Source organism: Scatophagus argus, chromosome 3 (assembly GCF_020382885.2).
Source record: "Scatophagus argus isolate fScaArg1 chromosome 3, fScaArg1.pri, whole genome shotgun sequence".
NCBI classification, from domain to species: Eukaryota; Metazoa; Chordata; class Actinopteri; family Scatophagidae; genus Scatophagus; species Scatophagus argus.
In genome coordinates this window covers 1,559,667-1,585,941 of record NC_058495.1, presented here as the reverse complement: position 1 = coordinate 1,585,941, position 26,275 = coordinate 1,559,667, and the positions used below count along the sequence as shown (strand labels likewise).

The 26,275-nt window shown below is 40.1% G+C and overlaps 2 protein-coding genes across 7 annotated transcripts; one reads left to right on the top strand and one right to left on the bottom strand.

The window, feature by feature from the left end:
* The first annotated feature begins 72 nt into the window (after nt 1-72).
* Nucleotides 73-13,677, top strand: cfap92 (cilia and flagella associated protein 92 (putative)). 6 transcript variants are annotated; one of them, XM_046380311.1, is made up of 16 exons: nt 73-548; nt 1,553-1,730; nt 1,914-2,113; nt 2,370-2,592; nt 2,687-2,806; nt 2,993-3,088; nt 4,339-4,523; nt 4,709-5,499; nt 5,620-5,814; nt 6,869-7,118; nt 7,195-7,359; nt 8,296-8,484; nt 8,740-8,890; nt 11,548-11,762; nt 13,271-13,428; nt 13,539-13,677. In XM_046380311.1, the coding sequence occupies exons 2-16, from the start codon at nt 1,577-1,579 to the stop codon at nt 13,675-13,677; spliced, it is 3,231 nt and encodes a 1,076-aa protein (XP_046236267.1). In that variant the 5' UTR covers nt 73-548; nt 1,553-1,576. The 6 variants fall into 6 exon arrangements, with proteins under 6 accessions (XP_046236267.1, XP_046236258.1, XP_046236274.1 ...); XM_046380302.1 differs by having other exon boundaries at nt 1,539-1,730; XM_046380318.1 differs by having other exon boundaries at nt 1,533-1,730.
* Nucleotides 13,403-24,937, bottom strand: acad9 (acyl-CoA dehydrogenase family, member 9). Its single transcript, XM_046380351.1, has 18 exons — nt 24,649-24,937; nt 23,849-23,942; nt 23,563-23,664; nt 22,833-22,939; nt 22,563-22,663; nt 21,654-21,732; nt 21,163-21,334; nt 21,006-21,079; nt 20,833-20,908; nt 20,279-20,349; nt 20,055-20,174; nt 19,842-19,970; nt 19,093-19,172; nt 18,252-18,378; nt 18,090-18,167; nt 16,546-16,674; nt 14,429-14,501; nt 13,403-14,124 (listed from the first exon to the last, which is right to left on the bottom strand). Exons 1-18 carry the CDS (start codon nt 24,829-24,831, stop codon nt 14,024-14,026), a joined length of 1,896 nt encoding a protein of 631 aa, XP_046236307.1. The 5' UTR covers nt 24,832-24,937; the 3' UTR covers nt 13,403-14,023.
* Between the last annotated feature and the right edge of the window lie 1,338 nt (nt 24,938-26,275).

The window sequence follows — 26,275 nt, the reverse complement described above, 5'->3', positions numbered from 1 at the left end:
TTTGTGTGATGCTAAGTTGGAGTTACACACACGTGCCATGGCTTCTTATAGCGGTTGATTTTCATGTGAGTTAGCCTGCTGATGCACAGGCTTATAGTACAGTAGAACCTTAAGCTTTTTTAAGCTAATAGTGTTAACGCCCTCATTTTACGTGCAAACTATTTTTAAGCTGAACTACAAGGAAAACAAATCCGAGTCCTTTGTTTTCATAGCGTAGAATTCGTAGTGTGTAGTCCAAACCGTGCACGTGAGTGTGGACGTTACACACCTCACTTCCTTCACCACAGTGGTTGTCATGGCGATGCGTCGCGCTCACAGAAATCACATAGCAAGGCTGAAGTTTGCGTGACAGATTAAACCACTTAAACGCTTTAAATCTGCACTTTTTTATGAAGTTAAACGAGTTAGCGGTCTGGAACGTATAGTTCAGGTAAAGTAAAATCACAACAATAATAAAAAATACCTCCTGTATTTTACAATGAACTCGTGGGACTTCAGACGTCAGCGTTAAATGCGGAGTTTTCATATCAGGATTGACAGGAGCTGAGGTGAGCGCACAAGAGACAAAAAGTAAAACATTGCGTTGTTTGATTATTATCTTACTGATGTCAGTACCAAAACATATAGTTGACGGGGAAACCGTTAATTATTTTTCCAGAATCTGCGAACTTATATTATTGATGAAAAGCACGCGACCAGTGCTGGTTATAACTAAGAGAAAATACAAAAAGTGCTGTCAAAGTCTCATTTTGCGCTCACAATAAAACTGAATACATTGTACAGCATGTTTCCATCAAACTTCCATCAAGGAACTTATTGACAAAGAAGGCATCTTAAATGAAATCTGAACTGCCAGTTATTTTGTAAAACTATATTTTTTAAACTTTTTAAAGACTTAATCAATGCATAGAACCCATGTAAAACCACTGAAGATACTGTATTATATCACATTGAGATATTTCAGCTATTAGATTTGCCCCAGTATGTTGTAAACTCATAGAAATCCCTTGAATTGCCTTTCATTTCCACATGTAAACCAGTCCCAACATTTATAACTCATCAGTGCAATTACTGTTACATAACGAGAATTAATGTTAATTAATAACATTATGATTAAATTAAATTAAATCAATTAATTATATAAAATAAATACATAAAAATAAATTAATTGGTTAAAAATGCAAATTAATAGGGAAAGAGGTCATTAAAGTCAAATTCATTTCTGAATGAATTGGATTAATTGAAGTATCTTTAGTTTTCACTAAAATTAACTGATTTAATTAGTATCTCTGCTACCATACCAAACACCTTGTGTTTTGGGGTATCAAAGCATTAACACATCAGTATTTTGACAGATTTTCTTATTTAATAGCGGCTATATAGGACAGGTATGAATTATTAAAAGTGGTTGGAAGGTGAAACAATTAGCTCTTATTTTTATGAACTTCATATGAAATGTTAGCAGAAAAACTGATTTCATTTCTTACTGTGTTTTCATGCTTTGGAATCAGACCGCTTTACGAACATGTTAGAGACAGGTCTTTGTTCACAGTCAGTCCGTGATAAAGAGGAAGTTATGGACAAAAGACAAGCAGATGTCCCTGAAACGGATCCCATGGAGCATGGTGTCGAAAATAGGTCAGGTTCAGATGAGGATATTACAACACACGGAGATGACAGCTCCTATTACGTCACTTGGACAGTTTACATTGCCCTAGCTGTCCCAAGAGGTAAGTCTAAAACATGTAAACAATTAGCGTGAGCTCCACAACAACACTGAAGTGTTCGTACTAAAGACTAGTTGATGTGGTGATATTATTGCGATGAAATTTACTACAAGTGTAGTGTAAAAAACAAAAATTACTGATTAATTTCATCCTTGATCACATCCACAAACATCTGTCCCTTTTTAGGGGAAGAAGTTGATGTCCCTGAAGCTCCTGAAAAGGCCAAGAAAACAGTCAAAGATTCATCTACTGGTTTGATGAAAGCCCTTAAACCTCAGAACTGCTATCATATTAAATATAAGTTGCCAGGTGATACAGAGACAGTCAAAGTGGACCTAATAACATTTGGGCCAGTAGCAAAAATGTACAAAGAAGATGAGTTTAAGGTAATCTGATGTGACGTGGTTTGTGTGTGTGTGCATGTTTCTGTGTGTGGGTCCATGGAATGAACGATACATGAACATCCTTAATGAACAACAGTAAAGCACCTACACTGTCTAGAGTTAGAGTAAATGACCCATCACTGCACAGGGGTTGTTATTGTCATAACTGGAATGATGAGCTTCAAAACAGCCTTCTCTTGACTAAAATTTAGAACAGTAAGCCTCTAATACAAAGTCAAATGTGTGAATTTTCTGGCAGATTCTGAGAACGTGGCACGAAGGAGATCAGACATGGGTTGGTTGGACCCAGAATTTCAGTGTGAGAGTCAACAGGGACATGTTGATCAGTCTACTTCCTCATAAGAAGATCAAGCTCCAGATATGGAACAGTAAAGATAAGTTGTCCAACCTTGCCCGCTATGACAGACTGAAAACCTTCAGACTGCCACAGGATCAGCCTGAAGATGCAACAGACATGTGTGGTGAGCAAAAGTTTCAACTTGCCCCAAAATGCCCAAACATATTGTGTGTTTTCATGTAAAATGATATAACGATATTGATATGTTCACGGCAAAGGTAGTGTCGAGGCTATGATAAGCAAACTGAGAACCTTATGTGAGAGGAAGTCAAATACATCCCAAAAGTACACAAGTGAAATACTGTTTAATTCCAATTCAGGTGTGGGCTCAGAAACAGGTAAATCTACAATTTTTACATCAATAATTACAGAATCATAATGGAGAACAATGATGCTGGTGTCTATTTACATATGTTTACATAATTTCATGTTAATATAATTTCATGCGAGCTATGATATTTCTATTTTATTCATAACTCTTAGTATAATATAACAGTAACTTGGCTCTTGGCTCACCAAAACAGGATTTAATAAACCCACAACCACTGCGTTCAGCCTTGAGGGTATTACAAAGAATGGGATTGCCTCCATTGAAATCAGTCCCATTTGTTTGCTGGCAGGTGAGTCTACTTTCAATTTATACACTCTACCTCTGAAACACTGTTTTCCAACTTTTGGTCTGGGGAAAAGAAATCTCTGTTTGCAACCCTTTTATTGTTAATCATATTTCCCATTTCAACCTTGGGGTCCACTGTCTTTATTCTATTTTTACAGCCTCAAAGTGGTAAATTTATCTGATAATTCGCTTGAAAAAAAGGCATGGATGAAAGGAAAGGCGAAGAAAATAAATGCATTATAAGTGTAGCAGGAAATGAATCACTGTGCAACCCCTCAGATTTAATTTATTACCCCTTTATGTTTCATTGTGTTTTGGGGTTTGGGACAAAATGCAACGAAATTATAGTCATATGATGGTCAAAGATGTTGTTTTTTTAAATTAGGTATCACTTGTTTTAAGGGTTAGTACTAACTTACTAATTAAACTATAAAATAGAGTCACAGTGGTTCTTTAACATTAATGTACTGCCATAACAGTGTATGATAATCATCTGTTTGTTGGGAATGTTGGGCTCTCTCTATTTCACAATTTAATTAAAGAGTTTGGTCTAGACCTGCTCTAATTGGAAAGTGTCATGAGATAACTTTTGTTGTGAATTGGCGCTTTATAAATAAACTGAATTGAATTGAAACTGAATCTCAGTTTTTCATGTTAAAATGATAGCATTTTCTAATCAGTAGTCAAAAAAACAAAACAAAACAAAAATAAAAACCAAACCAAAACAAAACAAACAAACAAAAAAACAGGACACAAAACAGGACACCTGATGAGAATATCATTGATTTTACAGGTATGGGACCATAAATCAAAGTATATGACAAATTAAAAGTTTGACCTGATGATGGTGCTAGATGAAAAGTCATAGGTTACAATAAATAAATAAATAACAATAAAGTTGAATCTAATCTAATCTAATCTAGTACAATTCATCCTGCGGGAACTGTCTGTGCTAAATTTCATGGAAATCCCAACAGTTATCAAAACATTTCACTCAAAGCTAAAAATGTCACTGACAGTCAAGAAAAAGTAAGGGGATAACCAAAGTCATTAGGAGTAATCCCTCTTTATCTCTGCCAAAGCTCATGGAGATCTATCCAATATTTGTTGAAATAGTTCAGTCTGGACCAACATGGTAGACCCTACTGTCATCCTTAGAGCCCCTGTCTGTAGCAAGGATTGTAAATTTTAAAATTTCAAACACTATGTTAACCAAGTTAACACTTTGCAGTCTCTTATTTTTCTGACTTCCAGGTGAGACCACACTGACTGAACACTTCCCAGTCTTTTCATCTGGTGTATTTGAGGTCATGTGCAACATCTCTCTGGATAGACCATTAATATCTGAACAACTCAAGGCTGCACTTAATCCACTGGTCATCAGAATTTTGTCAGCCACTTCACTGCCTTCATCCCCTGTCCCTTTCCACATCCTACAGGTGTGACTTACATCCAACTTATTGTTCATTAACAAGGTCACAATTCAGATGTGACCTGTGCTGTACGTGTATGTTCAACATGTTTGCTCCTCATTCACTACCTAGGTTTTATGAGTTGACAAAATTTGATTTGCAAGCTTAGATATTAAGGAGTGATCTTGATTTTTAAATTTTCATTTTCACAGGAAAAATGTGTGCCTGTATACTGTCAGTACAAATTTCATAGCTTGAGAACGCACAGAACGCACTATCACAAGCATGGCACCAACATCTACTTCAGTGATGTGAACGTGATCCTGACTGGCTTGATGAGTCCTGAAGAGCTCAACGAGACCCTCTCTGGTTCACCTCTGGAGATAGAGGTTCATGATCGTGACAGAAAGTTGGAAAAAACAGGAAGCACGATCACTAACTCCCATGGTATTGCAAGTCTAAACCTCTCTGAGCTGCTCCATGGGAAGACAAACCTCAAGGTGCGCCTACCAATCAAATGCTGCCCTCCACCTCCACTGTTGGACAGGAAGCAAAGTGCATGCAACAAAAAGTTAGCAGACAGAGCAGGCACCAGTGAGTCAATGCTACAAGGCCATTATATTGAGGCCAATTCTCAGCTCAAAGTCAAGGTTGAGATAGCTTGTCCACTCAACATTAAGAGCGCAGGTTGTGAATTGGAGTTCTGTGATGGTCGCTTTGGGCGCATCATCTACCTCTTTGATTACAACAACTTCGCTGTGATGACCAAGCTGAGGTCCATGATCCTCACGATCAATGCATCAGCTTTCCGCCTGGACTCACGCTCACCGGAAAACATTGAGAAAGCCCTGTCAAATTACACAATGAATTTCAAGCATGATGAGAGCAAGGACCTGGATTATGTTACAGGATTCCACGTGCTAGATAAGAGGACCCACATCTTTGTTCTTGAAGGGTTGAAAAATAATGCAGTGAAGAGAATCTGGGAGGCTGTTCCTACAAAGTAAGCAAATGAACCCTATCTTGCCCTAACAAACCTTGCTAAGTTATCAGCTGTGCTGTCTGCTTGTACAGAGTGTTTAAATTGTATTGACAATTCTGCCATCTGTGTGATGTTTTGCAGACTAAGTGGGAATGAGGAGGAGCAGGTGAAAGTCCTCTACAACTCAAACCTGGGTTTCTTGACGCGCATCTATGACTCATTAGATGTGGGTCTGAGTCCCATCTGTTTGTCTGAACAGCTAGAGGCCATCATGAGCCAGCCTCTGGTCTACATTAGAGGCATGGTCCCACAAGCCTGCTTCCAAGCCTTGTCAAGGTATAGTGAAATGACCATGCCTTTTAAAATTAAAAATATGACATTTACTGCCACCAGCTATTGCACTAAAGCACCACACTGCTCACAAAATTCACTGTAATTCACTAACTGTAAAATGAAGTAGTGCTGATCAAACATGAATCAAGATTCTGTTACTGCACAGCCTCGTTCTCACTTTAAAAGTTTGCTGCTATATTATTGTTTAAAATTTCATATATCTAACCTTATATGGACCATATTTGTGATTTGCATGTTTACTAAAAACCTTGAATATTTTACATCACAACAAACCATGCTATTATGTTTAAAGCTTCATCATCAATTGTTTTCACAGCACTGATATATTATCACTATAAATTGTGTTGCATGATTTCTAGTTGAGCAGCTAAAACCAGTCAACACTGTATCCTCTAAACTCTTTCATGAATATACCGGAAGTTGACACAATATATACACTATATAGACAAAAGTATCCAGACGCACCTTTTTATGGGGCTTTTCTTCAGGGGTCAGGCTCGGTCTCTTACTTCCAGTGAAGGGAAATCTTCATGCTTCAGCATACCCAGACATTTTGGACAATGCTATGCTTCCAACTTTGTGGCAACAGTTTGGGAAAGGCCCTTTTCTATTCCAGCATGACTGTGCCCCAGTGCACAAAGCAAAGCTCCATAAAGACATGGTTGGATGAGTTTGGTCTGGGAGAACTTGACTGGCCCACACAGAGTCCTGACCTCAACCCCATCCAATACCTTTGTGGGATGAACTGAAACAGAGATTGCGTACTGGGCCTTGTCATCCATGAATGGGCACAAATTCCCACAGAAACATTCCAAAATCTTGTGGAAAGCCTTCCCACAAGAGTGCAAGCTGGTATAGCTGGAAAGCTGTCTGCATATTTAGAATGAGGTCTCATTAATGTCCCTGCTGGTGCAATGGTCAGGTGCCCCAATGCTTTTGTCTATATAGTGTACATGGGACTCCATGTATAGTTTTGGATAAAATGTCTACTAAATGACAACAGAGTTTATTTAATTCTGAGAAATATTTTGCCTAGGTTAAGCCAGCTTTGCAAAGTACAGCAACTCACGGATGTGGTGCAGTACAACCTCTTCCCCTCAACTGACATGATTCTCAGCATGAGCAAGGAGTATGGCACTAAGCAAAGGGAACAAAAAGTTGTTGCAGACACTGTGGTGGACATTCCCTGTCTGCCTGTCCAGATGAACAGACGCACGCCGCTCGACACTCACAACAGAGAGTACATGAAGCAGCTGCTGTTCAAACAGTGCAAGGACTTCATTCAGGTGTGTAGGATTAAATCGTTCTGAGTAAAGCCCGACTAATGAACAGATCCACTCATGTGTCAGGAATATTTTCCAGGACAATATAAGAAAGGTGCAAGAGGAAAGTGAGCGGTTACGTAAGCCAAAGACTGCCGTATTAAGGATGGACCGGTGTGCAGCCAGGCCAGTTCACAACTACAGCATCCAGACCTACAACTCAAATGAAAGAGCCAAGGAGCTGCTCTGCAAAAAGATGGCCCAGGTTTAACTATATCGCTGTGTTTTGAACTTTACCACTGTAAACACCACTGCATTAGTTCTTCTCGACTTCATTATCAGTATACAAGGTAATGAGGTTCAGGCCAGAGGAGTTCTGTATAAACAGCTCTCAAGATCTTAACACATCATGTGATAATTCTGTCATAAATAGGTAGCTGCTGAGCTGTTCAGCTTAATAAATGTGCCTGTACAATATAGGCCTAGTTTTGTACTTAACTGAATGTAACAGGTTCAACCAGCAACATACTGGACTTACTCAACTGAAGGCAGAATGAGCATCAAACATCACGGCAGTATCAATGGTGATACGTTCACTTATTGATGTACATACTGTAGTGTACATAATGTAGTGATTTGATTGCCTAGTTTGGAAAAAGTGAACAAACCGAATCTTAAACCTCAACAGGAGGAAACAACCAACAAAGGATTGTTATTTTAAAGGATATTTTAGTTTTACATCCCGCAAAAGTACTATTTGGTTTACTCTCCCAGCTTTCAGCCATGTGTTTATATCATGCCACTTTGTATCTGCTTAATGTGTAATGCTTCAAATACTTCTTTAAACTGCATTACCCCACATTAGTAATGTAGCATGTGCAAACAGTGCCATCCATCGTGGTAATCTAGTCCCTAGTTTACCATGATGGATGGCAAAACTTAAGCAAGAGCCTACTAATACAGTAGATGTTTGTTTTAAAACAGATGTAAACCAATGCCCAACCACATAAGCAAATAACAATTACATCCCTTAATCTAAGCTAGTATTCAAAAACTGGGAGCAATAAAAACAATCTACATGGTGAAGTATTTGAGTACTTTGAGGATCAAGCTTGTGTTCTTTTTCATGCTTTTCAAGATGCCAAGAGTTCAGTGATGAAGAACCTAAATGTACTGTGCTTTAATCTGGTGATAACTTCAGATGCCAGGGCAGAGGTATACCTACAGTCAACAGTATCACAGTGCTACACTGGATCCAGGAGAAGTGATTCCTAAAAAAGATTCCTGCTTCACTGCCGCCTCTATGCTTTGGTTAACAAGTATACGCAGTGACAAGTCCAAAGTGCACCCTAAACTCCCAGATGAGGCTCGTGTGGAGGAGCTGAGGAAGGTGATGTCACTCTTCGTCTTCCAACAGTGTGGAATTTCGCAGGAATAGGAATGCTCGGTTTATTGGCAGTCTCATGACTCATATGATAGCACACAGTACTTTTTATGGCTGGTCCTCTTTTTCAATGACTCAATAATGTATAATATGACGTGACTAATAGCATTAGCCTTGCTATTCTATCCTAGCTATACAGTGAAAGGTTGTGTACGTAACAGAGGGGTGAGTTAATAATACTTCTATTCATTGTGCATCCAGCCGTGGAGAGAGAACATCCTTCACGCCAACACATTGAAGCCAACCCTTTCACGGGATATATGGGCCTCAAACCAGCACCATGAGGACTTTCAGCTCTACAGCAAACCGCCCCCTTTCTTCAGCTCATCTCCTGTCAGCATTCACCTGGCTGGTAGGCTGTACTGCATTAGTGTAACATAAAACACTTTTGACAGCTAAAAGTTTCTTATGTACCGGCCCATGTTGTTGTATGATAGTGATTTTTTCTTTTCCAGTGAGAGGTGAGTAACTCGCCCAGTGTTAACAACTAGGTATGATATTGAGAGATTTCCCCTGCAGACACTAGCTATAAATTTCAGTATATGGTGACAGAATCAAAGAGAAATGTGCTTACAGACTCACCATTTTAGCCTTGAAATTCAGCAGACAAACAAGGGGAAATCTGTCATAAAAAACATGGAAATTTCTCAACCAACAGCCTCCTCAATATACCATATTGTCAAACAGCCACAAGTTGTCACTTATTGCTGCATGGCAGACTGTGAGACGTAGCTGCTGTCTGGTTATTCCATTCCATTACAAACAATTTGAATATTTAGTGACCCATTTACTTCCATTTACTTCTTAAGTCCTAAAGAAATGCTTGAGATCTTTACATACATTACATTTACATGAAATACCAACCGACAATGATTCAGAGGCAGAAGATCTTATGTATCTCAGCAAGCCACCAGGTTGCGAGACAGAAATAAATGGCAGCAAATGGAGCCAGTTCACAATGCCACAACACTCAAAAAACTATATAAACATTCACATCAGTACAACATCATTATTGTATCAATTTGGTTTTCCTTTTCAGATCTCACTGTGTCTTGAGTCCTATTTTTCTGTGATTTTTTCCAGAAAACAAAATCACTTTCTTTCAAGCACCATGATCAGAAGTATTGATGTATAAAGTATGAGAGCTGATTTGAACTATGGAGGTAAATTGATGATGCGTTTGTTTGAAACAGAGGAGAAATACTGTATGTAAGTGATGGAGTGGAAAGTGAATCACAGCTTTGACTCGAGTGTAAATTTGTCGCTATCTGTTAAGTGGAAATTGTTATATGCGGACAGCACAGTACAGTGGTTAGCACTGTCACTTCACAGCAAATGGGTTTCAGGTTCCTGGTCTGAGCCCTTCCATGTGGAGTTTGCAGGTTCTCCTTGTGCCTGTGTGGGTTTTCTCCGGGTACTCCTGAAGATGGCTGCATGTTCATGTGGAGGATCATTGATAAGGAGGGCAGAGGACTGAAGAGTAAAAGGCAGATCGTGCACACTGAGGAGAGCGTATGTGTGTGGGTGGGTGTGTACGTGCACATTTCGGTCTCCATTCTCCACATGCAAAATTGGCCTCAGTGGATCTCATTTAGCTTGATAGGTAGAGTAGGTCTTGCTCAGATTTCCAGCCCAAATCCATTTCTTGGCATATCCAGATTGTATTCAGATTGAGTTTAGAAAGTTTGGACAGAAATTAGCCACATGAAATGTGAGTTTTGCATATCAGATCCAGACCACATTTGGAGGTGGTTTGAAATGCAATTCAAATTCTACAGATGAGTCTCAGACAGGGCATGCTGGGCGCTTGAATCGGATTTCAAAGCGTCTTTTGTGTCTGATGAAATCACTTGCAGGCAGCATGGTGGTGCAGTGGTTAGCACTGTTGCCTCACAGGATTCCAGGTTCAGATTTGGTCTGGGCCCTTCTGTGCAGAGTTTGTATGTTCTCCCCTGTGTGGGTTGCCTCTGGGTACTCCAGCTACCTCCTACAATCCCAAAAACATGCACATTAGGCTAATTGGCTGCTCTACATTGCCTGTAGGTGTGCATGTGTGGTGGTTGTCTGCCTTTGTGTGTCAGCTCTGTGATTGACTGGATACCAGTCCAGGGTGAACCCCGCCTCTCACCTGTAGTCAGCTGGGATAGTCTCCTCCCCCCGTGACCCTGATGGATAAGGGGTTAAGAAAATGGATGAATGGATGGATGTCATTAAAGTCCCTGTTGGTGTAATGGTCAGGTGTCCCAAGACTTTTTTTCTATATAGTGTGTTATGCATTCACATAATAATCCTTTCCCAGTTAGTTTACTGACTGAAGTATAAATATCATGTATTAAACCACTAAGTTCTAGGTTACCAGAAGAATTGCCATTTATGTCTAAAGTTAAATTTGTCTTTGGACACCTTGCAGCAGTTTAGATTTAGCCATGCCAGTCTCCATTCTAATGCTGCTGGGACATATGCAACAAGCTATCCATGTGCCATTTCTTTTCAGTATGTAGATGTGAGTAATTGAAGCCCATCTGGCACAAAGTGACACTGTTATCAATGGTACCTTGCTATATCCTTGCTTTGTTTTCTGATAAAACTCTCCATAATATAAGAAGAAAGAGTGTGCGTTGGCTGTAATTAGCATCTAGCAATGCACCAAATTTAACAGTCTAGGAGAGTCCAAGAGTGGACATTTTACTATACCCATTTTTCTAAGGGGTTTCTCAATATTGAAGACTATTATCAGTGTGTTTTGATTGAAACCCCAGATGGTGGCTGTTTGAGCCAGTATCAGCTTTTTTATGCTGAGTAACACACTTGCAAAGCACACTGGGGAATAGGTTTGGTTGGAGCAGAATCTCAGTGACACCAGCAGCAAACAAAAATGATCTGTTTATGTCTGTCTTGTTGTAATTTATTTATCTGTTAAAGTAAAAATCAGAGTTGTAACTCATTTATACAAACGGTGAAGTATAAAACCTTAAATCCACACAGTTAAGTGGGTGTGTTGTTCCTCAGGTGACCTTCTGCAGCAGGAGCAGTTCGAGGCAGCCAGGGCTCAGTACGATCGCTGGTTCAAGAAGCTGCTTCCAGGCAGCAGCACCAAACCGCCAGGCAACAGATCCTTCCCAGAGTTCAAGTGTCACATGGGAGGAAAGTCAGAAAGAACTCAGGATATACTGAAAGATGAACCCAAGAAGTATTCACTGAGGAAACCAGGCATGATGTTGAAGGTACTGTATTTTCATTTACTGAAAAGACTCAGTTTTGGACACAGCTGATGACACAATGAACACACAAACTGTAAGCCCCAGCAGTATGTGGACAGCAGTGCAATATCTGATGTGACTCCGTGTCATACCCTTCACCCAGAAATCTGTAGGAAATCGGTGTGACTCCAGCGATAAAACACCTATTGTCACGATGAACCAACAAAACTGCTGACATACTTGGGTGTATACTATATGAAAGCAGTGAGTTCTCTACCTTAAGGATATATCACGTAATACAGTCATCTTTCACATCAGAGTCATGGCATCTGCTTTCACCTTTTATGAATTCAAAGGCAAAGCAAGAGACTTTGTTGACCCAAAGGCCACATGGAATTCTGTTTTGTCCTCCGTACTCTGACAATGTTATAGCATACGTCATAAGACTGCTTCTTGCTTCTAGAGCACAATATCAGGTCTGTTTCATCAAACTATCACACAGAAAATGGAGAATGACTGTGTTCTGGTGTATAAAAACTGAAGACTATGCACAGAAAGTTTAAGGTATGGGGGTTTAATAGGGATCCTGTGCAGATATTCTGCCCCCTTTTGCACCTTACAAATGTTCAATTTTTTTAAACCTGGAATAACTTCATAAACCTGCGATAACACTTTCCTACAGCCCTGATTCCAAAAAAAGAGATTATTTGCTAATCCCATTTGACACATTCTCAATTGAAAATGGTACAGAAACAATATATTTGTTTTACCTCATCGACGGTGTTTGTTTTTGTAAATATATGCTTATCGTTAAATTGATACCAGCAATGTTGGCATTGTTACCTAATAACAAGAGGGTTCCAGGTTCAAATCCCAGTCTGGGCCCTTCTGTGTGGAGTTTGTATGTTCTCCCTGTGCCTGCGTGGGTTTTCTCCGGGTACTCCGGCTTCCTCCCACAATACCAAAAACATGCACATTAGGTTAATTAGCTACTCTAAATTGCCCCTAGGTGTGAGTGTGAGAGTGTGTGGTTGTCTGTCTTTGTGTGTTGGCCCTGCGATTGACTGGCAACCAGTCCAGGGTGAACCCCGCCTCTCGCCCGTAGTCAGCTGGGATAGGCTCCAGCTCCCCCGCGACCCTGACGGATAAGCGGTATAGAAAATGGATGGATGGATGATTGCTTTAATAGTAGAGAATGGGTTTTATTTATTAGTTGTGTTTCTGGCCATCTGATGTATGTTAGTCCAATATTCACCCTCTTTTAACTCTGCTTTGGTCTCCGCCAGCAATCTGGCTCTTTAGCTGCTAAATGCTCCACTATGATCTCTAACTGCTTCTGTCTGCTGTTTGATGCTGAGCAGGAAGTGCTCTCTCTCTGAAAACAGCTGCGTGCTAAATCTGAAAACAATGCTATGAAAGCTGAATGAGCGAACTAAGACAGTAAAGCTTGCGGGCTGCCCAGCTAAACAATAAGCTGAAACTCACTATAAAGCTTCAGATTCAGCAGCTGTTGGCTCTTTTTTCTCTCACAGCCTTTGCCTCAACTGTATGTGATGAACTTGGGTGACAACAAAACAGAGGAAAAGAAGACAGTGGCTCTTGCTCCAGGCCCCTGTATGGACTGCAGCCTAAGCAGCAAAAACAACGCCATACCCAGATACAGCTCCCTGTCCAACAAGCACCACTGCCTGTCAGTGGGGGTTTGAATTTTTATTCAAAACATGAAATTCAACAATTACCCGAGAAAACAAACACAGGTGTTTGTGTTCATGTGTGTTATGTTCTGTTTGTTTGTTACAGTGGATTCTGTAAGCAGCGTTCATTCCTGTACAAGCGGAGCTCCCTGCCTCTAACGGATGAGGAGAAGACTATCTTCACTTTTCAGAAGTGTGCACCTAACAAGAAGATGCATCAGCTGTCCAGCCTTTCAGCAACATAGAAGCCAGAACCCCCAAAGCATCTTATATACTGTACCAACTTATATCAAATTGGCTCAATAAAGCTAGTATCCTGTGCAATAACTTATTATAGTACCAAACCTATAGAGCACTTCAGAGAATGACCATTATCCAAAGCTCTCAGCTATTATTTTTGAAGCCATGGTTAATAATACACAGGAACTAAAATCATAAATCTCTTAATTTATTAATCAAGTGTATGAATAATGTCAAGTAAAGTAATTACCAGTGGAAGAGTAGACACAAGTCACTGGGACTATGAATTGAACTAGTCGCATATTGTCCAAACAGAAGAGAGGAGGCAGTATTATGGTCATATGGGAGAACTCAGTATGTTCTTTCAAGAGGGTGAGAACAGACATAGGCTCTTTTCTCCAAGACCTCCTTGGCGATCTTCTTGATGTTGGCATCGTTGTTCTCAGGAGAGTCTGGAATGGATTGAAACGGGAATTACAAAACAAGCCACTTTCACTGGTTAAATACAAAACACAACGTTGTCATCTGTCTGGATCGTGTCACCGGATAACTCTGGATTACATACAGGCCATAAAAAAAAAAACAAAAAAACATGTGCAGTGTGAAAATGAAAAGCAGCAGGGGGTTTGAGTGTTGGTATGTGGGCTTTGGTGGGGAAATTCTGCAACACATGCAAGTCTTTTGTTCTAGAGATGCAGTGAAAAAAAAAAACCCGGTGAGGGGCTGTTCTCAATTACCGTTCTGTGTTGCACTTACGTTTTTGCAACTGAGTCATCAAGTAGTTGTTCTTGAAGAAAGCGTCGCTGCAGAATGTGTTCGCAAGCAGCACCTAGGGAAAAGAACAGCATTCATCGGTCAAAACCTGTAGACATGAATCCAACTGCAAAAGACAGAAATGAAGACTGAATATGACACAGGAGGCAGTTAAAAGCACAAAATGTCAGATTCAATCAAATGTGAAGTGAGACAATTACAAATATTTGTTGGTGCAACACAACTGAAAACATTACGCACAACCTTGTCGAATTAGCCTCTTACTACATGTCGCTGAAATAAGAAAAATTAACACTGAACATGACCACAAACAAACCTTAAAATTAATATTGGAACCAAAGTGAATGAAAGCTTAATGACCGAATAGTTGTTGTTCACGGAATTCAGAACTCAGTTTGAATTTTTAATCTTACGATCCTCAAACAGCAATCATAGGAACGGGATTTGGTTTGACAGGATCTCTGTAGTCAGTGTGTGTTTTAAATAAAACAGGAAGGTGGGCCACTGCATGTCTGCTGACATTTATGCCTGCAGGTCCAGTGGAGAGGAATACTGCAGGAGGAGCTGTCCCTTTGAAACACAGAGGACAATACTAAGCATTCACTGCCTTCTTTAACTCTCTACTGAGCATTTGTTTCCTCTTGTTTGTTCGACATCACCATCTCTGATTACACACAGTGCAATGAACGTGAAGCAGCCTCTACAAAACAGTTATACTAGCAGCGACTGATTTGAGTTAACAACCCGGAGCATGTGCACACAAAAGGCCTAATTAAAGATATTTGCAAACAAAACAGAAGAAGAAATAAAAAAAAGGAGCACAGAATAAGAGGTGACAACATGTGTGTGACATGCTGCTGTTGCTGCTTTCATTGCTTTCAGTAAACCGCAACTTGCTGCATTACGTAAAAGAAGCCTATTCTAATTAAATAACAAAGTGTGTTTTATTAAGTCTGACGCCTTCACTGATCTTAATTAAGAGAGGGACTACTTTCTGAATAATCACATGGTATAGTGTAATAAATGCAACAACAACAAAATGAGACTGTTGTGCATCACTACTTTGAAATATATATATATATATAGATGGACAAAGTGTCTCCACTTCCTCTCACTGTCCAAAAATGAAACCAATATATCCCAGATACAAGCGCTGCCATCTTACACTGGTGACACTATTTGTCAGACCTAACCGATCCATCAAACAGCTTAGTTTGATTCTTCGCCATGTGCTCTAACTTTAAAATGACACTATGTTGAAATGCAGAAATCACATGACATTTGTAAGAAATGAAAAAAACTAAACCACCATCTAGTGGTTGTGTTGCTAAGCTGATATATTAGCTTAAGTTCAGAAGCTGTACACTTCATGGACAAAAGTATTGGAACACCTGACCATTACACCAGCAGGGACTTTAATGATATTGCATTCTTAATACATAGACAGCTTTACAGCTATAACAGCTTCCACTCTTATAGGAATTGGAATTAATTAATTAATTGGAATTAGATACTGGAGTGTTATCTTCCATGAGATATTGGAGTGTTTCTTTGGGAATTATTGCCCATACAGGCAGTAGAACAATAGTGAGGTCAGGCACTGATGTTGGACAAAAACACCTGGCTAGCAATCTGTTCCAGTTCATCCCAAAGGTGTTCGACGGGTTTTGAGGTCAGGGCTCTGTGTGTGTGTGGGCCAGTCAAGTCAAGTTACACACCAAACTCATCCAACCATGTCTTTATGGACTTTGTGCACTGGGACAGTCATGCTGGAACAGAAAAGGGCCTTCCCCAAACTGTTACCACTAAACTGGAAGCACAGCACTGTCCAAAATGTCTTGGCAGGTTAAAGCATTATGATTTCCCTTCACTGGAAAAAAGGGGCCGAGCCCGAAGTAAGTATGGAACTGATGAGTGTAGCAACTGGATAAGGTGAATGAAAAATGGACAAATGGAGAAATGGATTCAAGGTAAACATTAATTCCAGGCAAGTCAAGGAAGTCTATAGCCTTTGAAGATGTGAACATTGGATTCAACTGGAGTAAAGTTCACTGTACATAGCTGGACTTATAACGGTTAGAACAAGACTTTTATCTCACCTCGTGGTCATGATTCCTAAGGCCGATGCTGATGGAGCGGGTGGCTCTGGACAGGACAGCTGTCATGGCGTACAGGTTGATCAGCACATCTGCGACTCTCTTCAGGACAAGCTGTTCATCCACTATAGTCTGACAACATCAGCAGGAAAAAAAAAAAAAAAAACACACACATTTAATTGTTTCCAGCCTCAGTAAGATGCCTCTACTTTCCTGTGTAACTGTAATGCAGCGGAGAAAAAAGTAATCGTTTTGTTATTTATGAGGTAATCAAATCATTTTCCATTAAAGAAGACAGGAAAGATACTTGCAAAATTTGTTCTTGGCTGATCTACATTTGATGCATACTAGGATTGGTACCAAAAAGACATATGTGTTCAGCTTTTGTCTTTTTTTTGTGTGGATGGAACGCTCACTCGCTGCTTCTTAGGAAACACTTTGGATTTTACTCTTAAATTCTGATTAACTACTCTCTGTGGAAGGATTATTGAAACCCCCTATTATCAAGCTGTCCCAATAAGTCTCTTTAAGATTCTCCAGCTCACCCAGAACGCTACTGCACATGTAACAAAAAGTACTATGAGTAAGAAAAAGCAGTATAAGAGATCATATTTCTTTACATCTGCTCCCTGTAAGAATCCAGATTAGAATTAATCTTGAATCTTGCAGGTTCCATGAATAGTGGTTGGATCACCTAATGTGGTCCTGCTTGATGCCCACAACTACCATTATATTACCATTAGAGATTGCAAGCCAGGCCTTTCTGTCCAATTTCAGTGTCTGACTGCTTCACCGCATGAAAGGGCACAAATTCCCACCAAAATATTCCAAAATCTTGTTGAAAGCCTTCCCAGAAGAGTGGAAGCTGTTATAGCTGTGAAGCTGTCTGTGTATTTAGAATGTGACGTCATTAAAAACCCTAATGGTGTAATTGCCATATGTCCCATTACTTTTGTCTATATAGTGTCATTGAACATAAAGACAGGAATAGCCTGCTCTACCTCCACAGATGCTGCTGCCTCCAGTTTCTCCATCTTTTTCTGTGCCAGAATTTCCTTAAAATATTTTAAGTGTCCCAGGTGTGATCTTGGTTAAAAAGAGCAACTTAAACAACAAGTTGTTGACCACTAAACTTCAAGGGCTTCTTTACACTTATATAAGCTGTTTGAACTGAAGATTTCTTCTTCAGCAGCTGACGGCAGTGTAATATAATTCCTCTGAGGGAAATTCTCATGCTTTCGATCATGATGGAAGAAAATGATAGAGGAAGTTGGGATATGGAAAGCTGTCCCACTTCCAAGAGGTTCATAGCTTCTTTGGGAATGCCATGATTACAAAAGCACAGTCATGGAAGGAAAAGAGAATAAAGCAGCTGTCTTAACAGACTGCCGGCACCTCAGAAACACCGATAGAAAGATATGAAGTTCACTGTTGTCATGAAGGAAGAGCTTGTACATTCAGCCATTTGAGACAATTTTTGAGTTTGGTTCAAAGGACCTGGAAATATCTGAATAGCTCTTCTTCCAGAGTGTAAAATCAAACGTTACCTTTCCGTATCTGTACAGCAGGCTCTCCACGGTTGATCCGAAAAGGCTGACATTCTGTTCCAACTTCTTTGCACTTTCCTGACAAAGACAAAGACAAAACTCCTAAGCCTCGTGAAAACAGCAAAGACATCTCACAGAAAACGTAACCTGTACAATTCTTACTGTCAAGCTGGGATGCACCACTCCGTCTTTTCCTGTCAGGCCGAGGTCCACTGAATACGTCAATGAGTTCTTCAGTTTTTTGCCAACCATGCTCAAAGCCAAACCTATGTTCCCTTTTTTCATCTCCCTGCAGGCAGAGCAGAGGAAATCAGAGAGACTGGCTCTGACTGACTCTTCTGGAAGGCTGAAAGAATCTGACAACCTAACAATCTAATTATCTCCCTAAGTTGCTAGGCTTTTACCTTTAAGGTTACGGTTTATGTATTCAACAAAAAGACATTATTATATACATGTACCATATTATACTATACAGACAAAGGCACCTGTCCAATAGAGCAACAGGAAATTTTATGACATTGCATTCTAAACACACAGACAGCTTTGCAGCTATAACAGCTCCCACTCTTTTGGGAAGGCTTTCCACAAGACTTTGGAGTGTTTTTGTGGGAATTTGTGCCTATTCATGCAGTGAAGACTGGCTCGCAATTTCTGTTACAGTTCATTCCGAAGAAGTGCAGTGGGGGCTGAGGTCCAGGCTCTGTGTGGGCCAGTCAAGTGCTTTCACACAAAATTCATCTAATCGTGTCTTTATGAACCTTGCTTTGTGTACTGGGACACAGTCATGCTGGAATAGAAAAGGACCTTCCCCAAACTGTTGCCACAAAGTTGCAAGCATAGCATTGTTTAAAATGTCTTGGGATGCTGAAGCGTACAAAAGGCACTGAGCCCAACCCCTGAAAAACAGCTCCAAATCACACCTGAATTCAATAATAAAGAAACGTGTCTGAATACTTTAATCTGTAGCAGACTATATAGCTTTATGCAATGTTCATATTCTTACTTGATTTTCCCTGTGAAGACCTTGCCAGCATACTGCATTCCAGTGAGAGCAATGTACATCCTCAGGATTTCATTGGTCCCCTGAGAACAGACAACCGAATCTTAAAACGGCACACTATCAGTTTCAAATCTATTATATAAAGCATTGCAGCCCCACATAAAAAGTGGTATCTGTGTGTGTGTGGAGATGTGTACTGTGGGATAGTAAGGATCTACACTACATTTTTATGTCTCAGTGCCAATTTGCCCGATCAATAAAAGTACAAGAATGACTTTAAAATAACATTTGACATAATGTGAAACTGTGAAATTGATATAATTTCAACAGATCCTTAAACTGTGAAAACTACAGAGGAACTGTGTTAAAACGTCTGCAGGTCCCAGTACAGAGAGAATCCTTGACACTTGGGACTTAATGATTCCAGAGTCAACTGTGCCACCTGGTGGTCACAGACAGAATAGATCACCTCATCAAACCAATGACTGTATTATGTTTTAACTTAGTATTTTACAAGTATTGAACTCCAGATTCCCCCAGCAGTCCCACCCACCTAAGATTTGGAATATTTTGTCTCCAAAATGATCATCTAAATCTTTTTTCACAGATTTCTCTAAACACATTCTATTAGAACGGAATTTATTTCTTGTCTAATATTAACATTTTTAGCTCAAAAACGTATGTAAACTCACGTCCTATCCGATAAATATGACAAGGACATGACCTCTGGTGTCTGTGCTGGTAATAATTACCTCAAAGATGGGCAGTATGCGACAGTCTCGGACGTAGCGCTCATAGGGGTAGTTCTTCGTATAACCCAGACCTCCAAGGACCTGAAGAGCTTCACTGACACAAATCCAGCCTCCTTCTGAGCTGAACACCTGAACAAAAGACAGAGAACACACATTATGCAACATTTTGTCTTGCACTGATTTTATAAGAACAGCTTTTAATGACTATCCAACCTTGACCATGGCAGCCTCTATAGAACAGTCTGGAAGCCCCGGTCTGTCCATCATCCCCGCTGTCAGGTATGCCATACTCTCCATCACAAAGGCATTAAGAGCCATCATTGCAAACTTCTCCTACAATAACAAGCAAACACACAACTTATTCACCTGTGGCCAGGCAGAGAAGGGAGTAGAAGGGATTCTTCAGACTGCAATGACGGAAAAAAAGTCCAACGTACCTGAATCATGCCGAAATCAGCCAGGCTCTTGTTAAACTGCTTTCTGGTTGCAGCGTACTCGGAGGTCAGTTCTACAGAAAGCCAGACAGAGAGGATGTCAAACTGAGGAGACAAGAGCCCGAATGGTACTGGATTTTTCAGGCTGATGCTGACACCCTACTAGGGAGTGATAAAGACCAGTATGACTGTATCAGTGGATATAAATCTCACACTCCAGTACTAACAGGCCACTGTCTTGTGATTGACTGATATGATTTTTTTCAGGGTTGCTGATAACACATATTTGGAAAAAAGTTTAGAAAAAATCGTGATGGAATGTAACTGAATGTTTACTTAAGTACTGTCCTCAAGTACTCGTATTTTACTTATGACGTATTTCCATTTTCTGCTACTTTATTCTTCCACTCTGCTACATTTTGGAGGCAAACATTGTACATTTTACTACACTACGTTCACTGCGATCTGTCTCTACTACCGTTTATTGATTGACATATTGGTCAGGGTCTAGAGGATACATTACAAAACTCACACATGTAAGCTCTAAGGATATTTACCGATCAGTTTTTTTATCATTCCAGCTGAGGAACTACCCATACTGAACCTCCCCGAGTTCAGGATGTTCATGGCGATCTGTCCGACAAAAACCAAAAGTTTGGTGTAAGAAGAAATATAACAATAGAGATATAGTCTTATCTTATCTTAGTCTTACAAATAAAGTAAATCTTACCTTGAATCCACCACCCACTTCTCCTATTACATTCTCAACTGGCACTGGGACATTGTCAAAGGACACTTCACAAGCTGAAAAAGTTCAAAACTTTCATAAGTCCACCAAGACCACTCCCATACGTTCATCCGCTTATCCAAACTCGTGAGAGGCTTACTGTTGGAGCCCCGGATGCCCAGTTTGTCCTCAGGCTTCCCGCTGGTGATGCCACCAAAAGCTCTCTCCACGATAAATGCAGAAATTTTGTCTTTCTTCACGCCATCTATGACCACCTCAGTCCTGGCAAATACTGTCATAATGTCTGCCATGCCTCCGTTTGAAATCCATATCTGATAAGATAAGATAAGATGAACTTTACTGACCCTGCAGTGGGGAAATTCACTTGTCGTGGCAGCTCACAAGAACAGAATAAGAGTGCAAAAAGCAAGAAGTGTGCAATAACAGTCACAAAAAATCTAGAGATAATTAATTAACAATTTACAAGTAAACACACACAAATCTGCATAAGGAAGGAAAAGGATTAGACTGTTGAGTTGTACAGTCGACACAAACAGAAAGACACGGGATCTTTGGAGTTTAGGGCAAAACGCGAGAGGATTTGTAAATTCGAAGCGCACATTGAACATTTGCATGCTTGATTCGTCTCACCTTTGAACCGTTGATGAGGTAATGCTTTCCATCTTCTGACAGGGTCGCACGTGTTTGAATGGAGGCTGCATCGCTCCCACTGAAACGATACAATTAGAGTAAGTTAAGCTAATGAAACCATATACTGACACACAAAGTACCATGTCACAATTTTTTTTAGATTGCATTCTATTCCTATATTTACAGCTAAATTAAATAAAAAGACACAAAAATCCCCCAAAGCTAATGTGGTTGCTGTTCTATCTATCTCATCGACACAGATGAACACACAGGGCCAACAGACATGCAATTATAGGAAGAGATGTTAAAGATGCTGTTAGCGACACACAGTGGCAGCCCATACAGTTAATAGGCATAATATACTTCCAAACAGAGGTATAGATGGACAGCTGTTCCCAAGGATCATTGTTGCACCTCCTGCTGTGGTCCTGCTTGACACCAACTGCTATTATTAACATTTAGTAATATTTCCACATTCTTCTTATTATTACTACTAGTACTACTATTATTGTTGTCATTATTGTTTTTAATATGTCCAGTACTCTACTATCATTGCTGTTGCTATGTATCTTTGTCTGTGTGCCCCGTCTCTCCCTCGCCCTCACTCTCTCTCTCTCTCTCTCTCTCTCTCTCTCAACCGGTCAAGGCAGATGGCCGCCCATCTTGAGCCGGGGTCTGCTCCAAGGTTTCTGCCTTGTAAAAGGAAGTTTTTCCAGTTGCCAAGTGCTTGCTCATGGGGGGATATTGGGTCTCTCGGTAAACTAAACTGAAGAGTATGCTCTAGACCTGCTCTAAGAGGAAAGTGTCACAAGACAACTTTTGTTGAGATTTGTGCAATACAAATAAATTGAACTGAACTGAATTGCAGAGGGACACCATAAATGAGATGTGAGATTTCAGTGCCTTTACCTTCCTGGCTCTGTCAGACAGAAAGCTGCGATGTGTTCTCCTGAGGCCAGTTTGGGCAGATACTTCTGCTTCTGGGCTTCGTTACCTGCAATCAGGATCCCCTGAAACACCAAACAGCTAACTCACACAGAGGATACTAAATGTGTAATCACAGACTACACTTTCTCCTCCACATCGCGGACATACAGATGATTAGTCGAAATATGAGAAGAGGTCTTTCTACTAGAAGAGGGTTTCATGTGCTACTCTGTTACACTGTTTTATTTTTACCTTCAGTCCAATGGCTTGATGAGCAGCCAGTGTTACAGCAATAGAGCCATCTAATGAGATGATCTCTGCCAGTCGTGCATACATGGTGTTGGACAGTCCAAGACCCCCTGGGATGAAATGAAATATATTGCCTTCAACTTGTGCCCGTAAGACATGGTTGAGCTATTACCGCATTTCTAATGCATGCAAGAGGAGTTCTGGCAAAACATGTTTACAAAATCATCTACTGGAGTATATGAAACCTACTGAAGACAGGCAAGTGTTTCTTGCAGTTGTTTTCACTGCAGTGCTACAGATCGTAGATAAATGTACATATGACTTTGTTTTATTCAAACATGCATACATGGAGAGATATGTGTTTCACAGTTAGGAGTATTCACACAGTTTGGAATGAGTGGGAAATAGATAAACTACCTAGCTAAAGTGATCAGCATGTTTTGTAATTTTTTTCCTAAAATGTATTTAAATCTTATCTTAGTATTTTTGCTCAAGTACATCTAGGGAATGGGAATCTAACATCTGCAACAGCAAATTGGCCATTTCTAGAGGATACCAGCTGTACACTGTCACTACCCTCTTAGCTTGGTATTTTCAACCTGTTCAACTCAGTATTAACTCAGTTTAACTTCATTTTTAACATGGTCAATATACACTGTTGTCGACTGTAACCAGGCTAACGCTGAACTTGCACTCTACTAGCACAATTGGCGTCAGATCGTACTAATCTTACCATACTCCTCGGGAACCATGATTCCGAACAGCCCAAGCTCTTTCAAGCCATTTAAAGTCTCTGGAGGGATTTTTGCTTCTCTGTCAATCTTTGCCGAGTCAACTGAAATCACAGGCCAAAAAACAAAAAACAAAAAACAAAAAACAAAACAGGCAATTCATCTAATTGTTCAGAAGCAACACAATGCAAGATTCTAATTCACTCATATAAATGCATGCAGCAGGGTGGTAACAGCATTTTCCATTTTATTTAGCTTCTTTATTCTTCTATATTTTTTCTCTCTCACCTTCCTCACTGAAAAATTTTTCCACTGGTGCAACAAGCTGATTGATCTCCTCCACTTCTTCATTTCCAATTTCTGGATAAGGGAATACCTCCGCCTGAAAGACAAACACACCATCACACACTTCTAGAGGGTCATAAATGATGACTGAAACGGGATTAAGGAAAATATGATGCAAATTAGCTCCATTTCAAACAACTACAACAGTTAGATACAATTAGATACCTAAATATCTAATGACATCATCAGGAATTATACCGATTATTAGTATTCAAGGAGACCGATAAGCAATAGCTGGAACCAATACACATTTGAAGTTAAAATAAAATCTTAGTGCTGACATTCAGAACAACCAGTGATGGTTTTCTTTTGTCAAATGCTTCGGTACGGTTTTGAGGTGCTGGTACTTGCCAGTTACTCATTTTCTTTCACTCTACTACATTTTAGAGACAAATATTGAACTTTTTATTCTGCTACATTTATTTGTCAACTTAAGTTATTAGTTACTTTGGAGATTCTGATTGTTAGTCCAAAATCTAAATTAAATATTATCATCATTAAAAACAACATTTTTTAAATTAATCTATTTTATCAGCAGACAGCACACAATATAACTGGGGTCGTAGTACTGTTGGGGTCAGGTTAAGCACCAGAGAAGACTGCTGGCTGGAGTTAAGGATACTGTCTGTCTGGTTCAGAGGAAACATATCAACTGTTCACGCCACTAAGCTTCAACAGACTTCATCTGCTCATGACTAGAATCTCAGTTAAAAATCCACTCATATTTTTTTCAGTCACGTTACCTTGTTTACCTGACCAAGGAACAAATCCTTGGCAAATGCGAGGTTCCTTGAATGAGTTTTAATAGACCTCCGCTGCTGAAGACGCAGCACGTCTTTGCCAGCACTTCTCACATTACAGGCGAGCAGTTGCTTTCCGATTTGAACAGATTTAGACAAGAGCACGAATCTGTTTGCGTTCATCATAATTCTGGCACAGACTTCTCCTTCTTGTATTCCCAATTCATCTACTTTACACAACCACAACCAGCACCTTTCACCCCTTTGTGTCTCATGCTGATGACGTAAAAGATAGTTAGATGATACCTTCAAAGACTCTCGTAAACGGTGATGTTCATTTTAACAATTATGAATAGCCTAACTGTTAACATTTTACAGCATATCCGTTTGACAGCATATTTGAAGACATTAAAGTGCAAAAGAAAACGAAAAAAACCCGTCAGAAATATGGAATTATTTTGGATATTCATTAACTGAACTTAAGCTAGGTTTATTGTCTTTAACTAACTAACCAGGCGGCACAGTGGTGCAGTGGTTAGCACTGTGGTTAGCAAGAGGGTTCCAGGTTTGAATCCCGGTCTGGGCCCTTCTATGTGGAGTTTGCATGTTCTCCCTGTGCCTGCGTGGGTTTTCTCCGGGTACTCCGGCTTCCTCCCACAATACCAAAAACATGCACATTAGGTTAATTGGCTACTCTAAATTGCCCCTAGGTGTGAGTGTGAGAGTGTGTGGTTGTCTGTCTTTGTGTGTTGGCCCTGCGATTGACTGGCGACCAGTCCAGGGTGAACCCCGCCTCTCGCCCGTAGTCAGCTGGGATAGGCTCCAGCTCCCCCGCGACCCTGACGGATAAGCGGCATAGAAAATGAATGGATGGAACTAACTAACCATTCCCTGCACTGTCTGTGTTTGTGTGTGAGTAGTTCATATTTAATCAGCTCACTGTTACATTATTATCAAATGCAAAGCATACCATTAGGAATTTTTTAAAGGGGCACAAAATTTTCCACATTGGGCCCCCCCGTCCACACGCACCCCACCTTCACCCAACCACCCTTAGCTATAATAGCAAAACATAAGCTTCTGGCCATTAGCCCTGTGGTGACACACATGGATTCTCTGACAAGCATTTCAAAATTCATTTTAGACCCATGCAGTCCTCTGTTTTGCATACATATATGCAAGTGTAAATGGTGGCAGTGACTGATAATGACATCTAGTATGCTATCCTGAAAAAACACAGCTCTGCCGTTCCTATTATCCTTAATGCTGCTGAAATGTTAAGCTAGCCAAGTCATTTGTTTTACATTAGTAGCATCATGGTCATTTGTATACATGCTGTCACACGTCAGATCCTCAAGCCGGGCTCTTCTGGATGCTCAAGAGCCTCAGCTGAAGAGTTAATGTGTTTGGGCTTTATCCAAAGAAAGAAAGAAAGAAAGATATTTCTTGTTACAAACCCTCATTTCTGGATCCCCCTGCCTGAGGATCTCAGTCAGTCAGTAGAATAAACAACATCTGTTAAACTGGTCGTTAAAATGTAACTAAAAACATCCCATCTTATCATGATTATTATTGTTGTTTCTAACCATACTTATTTTCTAGTATTATACATGTAGTCAGCTGGGATAGG